Here is a 10,495-nt window from a genome sequence, read left to right on the forward strand (position 1 = left end):
TTACGTTGATGTTGTGGTAACAGTCTGACCGAAGGCTGATGCAAAATATTCACTAGAGATTTCTGGCAGTATTACTGGCGGTTAAAGAGATACAAATTACCAGCTAATAAACCGTAAGATAACCGTAAGAGATTTTTGGCGGTATTAACGAAGACAATAGCCACCATTATTTTCCAGTGGGTCGACTGCCGGAAAATCACCATTAATTTTTGGCATTAATCTATTATTTCGATGGATATCATTTGATATTAAAGTTTTTGATGGCTAAGCCGCCAAAAACCTGTAACAACATAAAAAAGTTGTCAACCTCCCCACATTTTCACATTTGGTTTCTGCAACAGCTAAGTAATATAAATAAAATAAAATGGACTAACATAATATTCACAATAAACACATATTCTAACAGATCAAAATTTAAAACTAAAAATAAACAAACTTTGAAACATAATAAAAAAATAAACTTCATCAACATAAACTAACTTTAAAATATTAAAATATAAAGTTCAACTATAGTAAAAGTTTCACATTCATATGTTCTCAAATAAAAGCTAGTTCTTTAAACTCCAACAACAACTTCAATATTAAATTAAATCTATTCATCATCCATGTCCTCAACGTCCTATGATTCATGCACAGGCTCCTGCTCCTTTTTCTTCTGATTTTTAGCTCGATATGATTGTAGCTTTGCTTGCATGTCTGCCTCGATCTTTCTCATCTCCTTTATCTCTATTATTATTGGAGTAACCATCTGGCTAATGATTTCTTTTCAACTCCACTAGCATTATAAAATGCTGAGGTGGATTATCTCATGTATAGGAGTACTGGGTTGTCTAGAATAGCATATCCCTGCAAACCTAAGCCATAAACCCTCCATTTCTATCTTCCTCCAATATATTTTGATAATTTATGGTACTAAGAGTACTGGGTTGTCTAGAAGATGCTGACCCTCTCTAAGTCATATAAATTTATCCTACTAGAATATAGCCATAAAAATATATTTCTCTTTATTTCTTATTACTACTAAAAAAATGATACTCATGTGAGCTTTTCTTTCCTTCTCATCAAACTACTGATTATCAACTTGATGTTGGTGAGTACTTACATGCAGCTCCAATGGTGTCGGCTCCCGACCAAGATACTCTTTTTTGTAAATAAAGAGAATAATTAAAATAATATACATATATTTATGAAACTAATTAAAATAATCATTTACCAATCATCATCTGTGATCAGTATGAGGTAATGAACTACCCATATGAAGAGAGCTTAATATACCCTCATAATCAGATGCTTTATTTTGTTTATTTTGCTCTCTCTCAATTTGGTGAACTCAGGGATCACTAATGCTATGGTCAAATTAACCCACACTCCCTCATCAATCCATAATGGATGCTGTCCAAACTTTCTAATGTATGTGAATATGACCCTAAGATGAGAAGAGCATCTTTAATCAAAATTGGTTCTGATCTTCAAACCATCCTCAGGCAACCAACTAAAATTTTTCTATAAAAAATGAGGCACTAAATCACTATTAGAATTATTAGTTACTATTTGAAATATTAAAGATGACAAATTAAATAAATGTATTACCTCTCAAAAGGATACATCCAACAATATTGCATAGGTCCTACTCTAGCCTCATATGGTAAATAGACCAGAAGATATTGTATAGAATCAAAGAATCCATGAGGAAAACTTTTTTCTAGCTTACATAAGATGATTGGTATATTTTCCTCGCTCCATTATAAAGCCCTTTCGCTTAGTTTAGATGAATATAGGTCTTTGAGGAGAAGACTATGCTTCATAACATATTTGATATGTAATATGGTAACATATATAGTATAATAGGAAGGAAAACCTCCATAATTATGTGACAGTCATGACTTTTTAGTAAAAATAATCACACAGATTTAAGATCTACACATTAGATCTAGTTTGAATCATAGCCATCAGACATTTTTTAACTTTGAAACCACTAGTATATTTATCTTTTTTTGTTCTAACATAAATAAAAATGGTGCTTTGGGTTTCATTATTCTGTTATCGGTGTTTATTACAAGCTCTAAATTTCTTCACCAGCAGTACTCTTTAATGTCCATTAATTTTAGCTTTCACATTATCCTTACTCTTTCTTTTAATATCCATTATTATATTAAAAATATTGTTGAGAATGTTCTTCTCAGTATGAATAACATCTATATTATGTCTTATCAAATATGTACTCTAAGATGGTAATGACTAGAAATTTTTTTTTAAATTCAATTATGTTTAACACCATATCCAAAAAATTTACACTCAAATAAATTTGGGAAATTATTAATTGATGAAATGCCAGAAGACTCTATAGTATGTCATATCCAATTAATCTAATTGGAGGAGGTGACCTCTCAACACTATTTTTGATGAATGCATCCTTATTTCTTCTAAATGGGTTATTATAATTTAGGAACATATAATGAAAATCAAACCAAGTATTTTTTATATCCATATTTTAGTGTGAAAGATTGATTATTCTCCATGTAGTATGGTCAATCTAACTTTCTTGTTGTACTCCAACTTCGTAACATATTGTAAGCTAGAAAATAACCAATATTCTCCATGCAGCTTTAAGAAAAAAATTATGTTTGGTTAATATGTCATATATGAGGTCATCAATTAATGTTTACAAAAAATATCAAATTTTCCTTTGGATTATGTGGTCCTAATATTATAATTGTTTAAGAACATGTACAAGAAAGTCATGCACATCTATGGTGGAAGGTTGAATGGTGTTAACATGACTATCCAATAAGAATATGGTGGAGCTGCCTGACTGTATGGAGTGAAAATATCAGCATATAATCTCAATCTTATATTATGTGCCTCAGTAACAATTGAGTCATGTGTCCGATCAAAATATTTCCATGCTTTAGCATCTGATGCATAAGAAAGAATACCACTATGAGCTAATTTCTCCTTATGCCATCTCATATAACTTACTAAACTTATTGATGCTTAGAGAGGCTGAAGTCTTGGAATAATCAATAAATAAAACAAACAGGAATATGAAACATATTTCTTCTAGCAACTTTGTTTTCCTGATTTCGGTTTGAATCAAGGCACATTGTAGGTATGACAACAAATATTTATAGCATCATCCTTGTAGTATAACAAAACCATTTATACAATAATTAATTTTTATAGTTGTGAGACCTAATTTGGATACTAATTTCTTCATTCTAAAGAATCTGTGGGAATTAAATTATCTGTTTGATTTATTTCAATAAAAAGACAAATAAAGTCATATTAAAGCTCATCTAAGGAATATTATATTATTTTTTTATATTGATCATCTAAAAAACAACTGATAATTTTGAATGAGTTATGTAACCTTCTCAAATTGGTTTTTGAGCAGCATATAGTAATTCAAAAAAAAATTCCTGGGTTTGGTGGCTCTTTCATGTTTGCTTTTAAATTTCGAGCTGCTACATCAAAAATAATTTCTTATATGATATACTCATTCAATCCTCTTCTATTATTCCAGAAGCTATCAATGGACCGACATGAGTATCTCTATGTGGTACAAAATTAATATCCTAAAATAAATCCCTTATCATATAAATCAACATTAACATCATCGGGATTAAGAAAAGCTTTTTTTTTGTGTTTCAAGCATGGACTTCTAAACATTCTATTGGACATAAATTCATCTGTCAATCCTATTTATCTCGGTATCAATCTATTATATATTCAATATCTCTCTTCTTGGATAATCATATAGGCAAAATTTATTTACAATCATTTTTTGGGTTTTGACTTTGATGAGGAAATTTTCTAAAAAAATAACTCTTATTCCTGGCTACAACTACATTTTCATAGCTTCATAGCTTTTTAAAGTTATAAATCATGTAGGAAGCTATGTAATAATTGGATGTTATGATTACTTTCACTTAAGGGCTTGATTGTGTTTGGGAAATGAAAGTTTTGGGGAATGAAGTTACATAGATTATTTTGAATTAGGGATTATAGTTGAGTGTCTTATATGTAATAAAAATAATAAGGCCAATTACTGATTGATTCAAAAGGTTAATAGTATTGAAAATTATTTGAGAAAGAAAAAATATCAAAATTTCTCTTTAGTACAAATAAAAATCTTGATGAAGTCTGGCTTAGGATAATTGGATTAAAAACTTCCATTCATTCATAAGTGCTCTCTAAAGTTTTTTGGAAAAATGGTCGCAAAATGATCTCAATTAGAGACAAAGGTACTTTATTTAATTCTAAAAGTCCGATGCTTTCCTCTCAACATATGTATACTTGCAAGCAAAATTTTGCAAAGAAAAAAAGCCTTTGTGATATTATTATAAAAAAAATTTGGACCGATTAGAAACTTCATGGAAGCTGTGTGAAAAATCAACTGATTCAAAACTAGGAAAGCAAGGTCATGAATTCTCTTCAACCAAAAATGACACAAATAACTACAACAACAGCAACATCCCAGGAGGAAACTAAACTAAATTACTTTAGAGAGATAAGCTCCACCCGTTAGAGAGAGAAAATTTTGAAATTTCAAAATTTCTTTCCCGGATTCTGTTCCCGGATAGCCGTCGACAAGGTCATGACGATTTCTCTGAGGAGGATGAACGATGGCTTTCATCGTCTTCAAGATCTCCGTCATTTGTAGGTAATTCGAAGTTAAGTGTTAATGATAAAGGGTTATTGTTTTTGAATTCCGAACAGAAAGAACAGCTACCGTTGAAGAGATGGCAAGGCCCTTTCGTGATAAAGGAGGTATCAGATTTTTCACCGAAGGTAATCAATCATGTGGAAAGCAAAGGCAAATCATTAGCTATAGCTGAAGAGGTGGTTACTCCAAAGAGTTTGAAATCTTCTATAATTCCTTCTGATAACACAGCTTCTACTTCTAGAGATAAGTTATCTGATGGAATGCCTAAGAACTCTGTAGGCATGGGTAATGTGAATCCTTGGAGCAAGAAACCATATATAAAATTGGATTTTAAAGAAGATGAGGCAGTATTATCTGAGGACGGAATGGCTATTAAGCTGAATGAAGAAATGAAGAAGTTGAACTCTAAGAAACTGTTGAATTCACTGGTAATTAAGGTTTTTGGAAAAGATTTACCTTCCCATTTGGTGGCTTGGGAGATTAGGAGGCAATGGAGTCAATTTGGACAATTCCACTTTACTACGTTGGGTGAAGGCTGGTTTTTATGCTCTTTCTCGTCTGAAGACATGGTGGATGCAGTTCATTTAGGAAGCCCTTGGTTTGTTAACGGGCTATTGTAGGCATGGAAAAGTGGACACCGGAATTTACTACTGCATCGTTGAACGGACTTTCTTCTCCAATTTGGATCAAATTGCCCCACTTACCTTTGCAATGCTGGGATGAGAAGAATGTAGCTTACATTGCCTCAAGGATTGGTAAACCACTTATGTTGGACGACAACATGTTTCATTGGGGGAGGAGGGAATTTGCAAGAGTATGTGTAAGAAAAAGGCTTGATCAGCCACTTCCGGTAGATGTTTGGGTGGATAGCATGACTGGAAGATTCTTCCAAAAAGTGGAATATGAGAAGATACCAAACCTTTACTTTGGTTGTGGAAAGATAGGACATGTGAAGAATGAATGTGCTCTAAAAGAGAAAAATCCAAAAACTATGGAGAATATTTTAGAAACTGGCAGAAAAGATGATAAAGGTGAGAAGCAGGAGGTCTTAATTGAGCCTTCATATGGTCCGTGGATCCTTTTCAATAAGAAAAGAGGAAGAAGATTTAATCAGATCTACATGGGGATTAAGCAAAAAACTGTTAAGACAAACACAGTGAAATATATTAAGAAGGATAATGTTCCAGTGATTACCACAAAGGAAGTTTGGAATGGTTTGGGTGAAGGCAGCAGGAACGTAGTCTCTATTCCTGAGATTCCAGAGAGAATTGGTGATGAAGTTGAACAAACTGAGGAGGGGGAATATTGACCGGAATTAGATTTAGTTGAAAAGTTAGAACATAACATTGTTCTTGTGGATCAGAAAGAGAAGTCTGGGAAAATTGTTATATGCTCTGGTGATGAATTGGATAAGGCCAGACCTGATTCAACTGGTTTTTCAAATTCAGCCAATAAGTTTGAAGTATTGAATATGGTTGATGATGATATGATGTAGGTGGGTAATATTATTAGTGGAAGGGATATTGTGGTAATCAACATCAATTCGTTTAAGTCTGAAAAGGAGTTGGATAAATGCTGTGAAGCAGGACAGAACAGGGAAATTTATGGAGGAGAAAAAGCTAGAGAAGTTATACCAGGTGGGGAGAGTAACAAAGTTAAGCTAGCAAAAGAATTGAAGTTTCTTGGTCCAATTAAAAGTGCTCCCAAAAGAAAAAATTTTGATGGGGTTGGCAGTAGAAAGAAGGGTAGAGGAGCCAAGAAGAAGGAGGCTTCTCTCTATCTCAAGGAATTTATTAAAGATCATGGAGTTCTTTTTGTGGGACTAGTGGAAACAAAAATCAGTAATTTCAACAAATTTGATTTAGAGAAAATCTTGGGCAATGATTGGGACTTATTTATGGTTCCTTCAGATGGCTTGTCGGGAGGTATGTTGTTATTATTTAGATCGGATATGGCTTCTTTTACAGCTCTCAAGGAGTCGGATCAATGTGTGATTGGGAACCTTAATGTTCTCAAAAAAGGGATGTGGATGGTTGCTACAGTTTATGAAGCAAGGAGGTGGTAAAAAGAAGAAGTTTGTGGAGTCGAGAAGTTGCAACTATGAAGGTCCCTTTGGTTGTAGGGGGAGACTTCAATTGCATAATCTCTCAAGATGAGAAAAGAGGAGGCAGGAAATTTGTGTTCTCTCAAGGTCCAAAGGAGATGTTGGACTTCATGAATGAGAATGATTTGCATGATGTTAAGGTGGTGGGACCAAGGTTCACTTGGTGCAATAACAAAAGTGGGGGAGGCCGGATCTTGGAGAGATTGGATAGGTGTTTACTTAACACCTTGGCTATCAACTTTATTCAAGTGGATCTGGTGAGACATTTAGCCAGAATTGCCTCAGACCATTGTCCTATAGTATTAAAAATTTTTTAGTCTCCATTTAGAAGTAAAGGGATTCTCAAATTTGAGGATGTATGGTTATCCTATAGAGGTTCAGCTCACATCATAGAGAAAGTTTGGAAAAGGAGGTTTTAAGGCAATGATATGGAAATCCTTAACAAAAAATGTAAAAAAGCTTTAAAAGATTTGCATTTTTGGGGAAGGCTAAGGTAAATGAGTTCTCTATCGAGAACAACAAATTAAAGGAAGAAATAGTTCATCTTCAAGAAGTGGAAGCAAACGAGGGTTGGTTGAGTGAAGAAATGCTTTTGAAGCTGAGAACTAAAGTTAGAGAACTCAATATGACACTTGGTCAGTTAAATACTTGGTGGAAACAAAGAGCAAAGGTGAGATGGTATGAGGAGGGAGATGAGAACACCAAATTCTTTCACTCTTTTGCAAATTCCATAAGGAGCGGAAACTGGATTTCTCAAATAAAGAAGTGTAGTGGGGAGCTAACTGAAGATCCTAAAGAAGTACATGAAATATTTTTTTAGAAATTTTCTAGATAAATGGAAGGAGAGGGACTGCTATGAAGAAAACTGGCTTGCACCATATAGTATTCTGGATGATGATGATAGGAGAAGACTGGTTACTGAAGTTTCAGATTTGGAAATCACAGAAATTATCAAATTGCTGGGCAACAATAAAGCTCCTGGAGTTGATGGCATTACTTACTCCTTCTTCAAGGATTATTGGAGCATTGTAGGTGATGATGCTTTTAAAGCAGTAAAAAATTTCTTTATAACGGGAAGGACTTGCAAGGAATGGAAGGACACACTAGTGGTGCTAATTCTGAAGATGAAGAATCCAGTCACGCCAGCTGGTTTTCGACCGATTAGTTTGTGTAATTCTATTTATAAAATTGTTGTTAAAGTTATTTTGAACATGTTGTTGGTGGTCATTCCAAAAATTATTTCGGAGGAGCAAGTGGCTTTTGTCGAAGGAAGGAACATTGCAAATCACTTATTACTAGCTCAAGAAGAATCAAATAAAATTAGAATGTTTAAATCAGTCGAGGGTATGGTAGCAATCAAATTAGACATGGAGCAAGCTTATGATAGCATGTGTTGGAAGACTCTTCACAAAATGCTGGGGATCTTGGGCTTCCCAAAGCAGTTTATGGACTTGGTGATGGAATGTATTATGGAACCTAGATATGCTATCTCTATTAATGGTGGAATTTCTAATTAGATTGAAGGGAGGAGTGGTTTCTGTCAAGGTTGTCCACTCTCTCCTTTTCTTTTTATAATATGATCCCAACTTCTTTCTAATGGCTTTTTAAGTGAAAGCAAGGAAATTGACATCAGTATTGCTCCTAATACTCAAAGTATTTCTCATTTGCTTTATGTCGATGACGTCCTCTTATTTCTTGATGCAAAGGTTAAAAGTATCAAGAAGGTTAAAATCATTTTGGTTTATTATTGTGCTTGGACTGGATTGAGTTTGAATACTCAAAATCAGCTCTTATTTTTAACAAATATGTCAACAGAGAAAGAAGAAAGAAGATTGTAAGGTTGTTGGAGATAAGACAAGTAAAAGAAATGGAATATTTGGGAACCAAATTTGCTCTTATAAGACTTAAAAAGACTTATTTTTAAAGGTCTTTTAGATAAATCTATGAAGACACTTAATGCTTAGGGTAATAGATACATTTCCCTAGCAGGAAGGTTGGTTTTGATAAAACATGTTCGGGGTAATCTTCCTTTGCTCCTTATGTCTCACTCTCTTATCCCCTTAAGTATTTTGAGGGAATTTGAGAAAATTTCCATAAATTTTATCTGGAACAAGCTTCATGGTAGACAAGGAATGCATTATGTGGCTTGGGAAGAAATTTGCAAACCAAGATCAATGGGCGGTTGGGGATGCATTCGATTGTATCCAGTTTAGAACCAATGAGAGCGAAGTTTGCGTGGAATCTGGTTCTTAATCCTAATTCCTTGTTAAATAGGATCCTAATTGCTAAGTATGGAAATGATTGGTGGAGAAGTGATTCTTGGAGATGTGGTTCTTCTTCCTGGAAGATTATAGCTAGCGGTTGGAAGGACTTGAAAGGTTTCATAAGATGGAAAGTTGTGAATGGTAGGAGCATTAATGTATTAAAGGATGTATGGATCTTGGAAAAATGTTTGAATAAATGGCCTACTTTTGTGGCTGTTTTTGAAGATGACAACTCAACTCTTGATTGCTTTATTCAAGAAGGGAGCTGGAATAGAGAGAAACTTCCTCTATTTTTTGGGGAAGATTTAGTTAAGCTAATATGTAATATTCAGATTTGTCAAGATTCAGAATCAGATTATATGGAGTTGAAAAGGAAATTGTCGGGGAAATCAATTTCTTCTATGTTAAGAGAAGAAAATGTGAGGGAAGTAGCTGTGGTGGATCATAATGCTTGGATTCATAAAGTGAAAATGAATGCAAGAGTTAAGTTATTCATTTGGAGATTGAGAAAAGATGCAGTTCCTACAGCAAATTTCTTGAAGAAAAGGAGGCTAAGTGGCTGCAACTTATGTCCTAGAGGCTACCGGGAGGTGGAGCATGTAGATCATATTACTTCTAAATGCTCAAATCTTATTGAAGTTATCTGGAAGCTAAGAAGATGGGGATTTCCTGTACCGATTTTTAGTTCATTTCAGCATTGTTTAAATGAGATAAAATCTGTGTATGAAGATAATAAATTACTGGTGAAATTATATTTTGCTTTACAATGGTATTCCTGGAATAACAGGAATATGAAGAAGCACAGGAAGGCTGAAGATAGTGTATCAATCATTGCAGGTAATGTGATTAGCTTTGTTAATATGGATAAACTCAATAAAGATATCTCGGATTACTGGGATGCCGGTCGGTCTTTAGGACAGTTCTACGATTTCTGGTGTCCTCCCCCACCCGAGTGGTACAAAATAAATGTTGATGCTGCATTGAAGAATAACTATGAAGCAACCATTGGAAGCATTGTCCGGGACTGCAAAGGAAGATTTATGTTGGCATTTGGCTTTCATGGAATACATTGGGATAATTCTCAGGTTGAACTCCTTGCTTTCAGCTCTCTTAAGGAGGTTTTGAAGGATTATTTTTTTAATATTAAAGGTATTATTTTTGAAGGAGACAATAAGAATGTGATCCTATTCCTTCAAAATGCAAACTGAAGGAAATAGGTGGAAGCATAACACATGATGATTTCTCATTCTTCAATAATTAGGATAATGTCATTTTTCATTTTGTGGATAGAAATTGTAACAAGGTAGCCGATTACTGTGCTAACCTTGCTTTTTCGTTTGATTTTGTTTGGGATGTCTTTTGTGAGAGGTCACTTCCTACTACCTTTCTTCATCTTGTAAAGGAGGAAAGTGATAGAGTGAATAACTCTCACTAGTTTGTTTCTAGTTTTCTTTTGAATAA

General features: G+C 34.0%; 1 protein-coding gene across 1 annotated transcript; it reads left to right on the top strand.

The window, feature by feature from the left end:
• Positions 1-8,988: 8,988 nt before the first annotated feature.
• On the top strand, positions 8,989-10,242 carry LOC114581139. The gene has a single exon (XM_028700594.1). It carries the CDS (start codon positions 8,989-8,991, stop codon positions 10,240-10,242), a length of 1,254 nt encoding a protein of 417 aa, XP_028556427.1.
• Positions 10,243-10,495: the final 253 nt, after the last annotated feature.

The sequence above is a fragment of the Dendrobium catenatum genome, unplaced genomic scaffold (genome assembly GCF_001605985.2).
Source record: "Dendrobium catenatum unplaced genomic scaffold, ASM160598v2 fragScaff_scaffold_1557, whole genome shotgun sequence".
NCBI lineage: Eukaryota > Viridiplantae > Streptophyta > Magnoliopsida > Asparagales > Orchidaceae > Dendrobium > Dendrobium catenatum.

Bases quoted from the DNA above. Each gene is read 5' to 3' on its own strand.
- LOC114581139 (XM_028700594.1), top strand. From the start codon at position 8,989: ATGAGAGCGAAGTTTGCGTGGAATCTGGTTCTTAATCCTAATTCCTTG.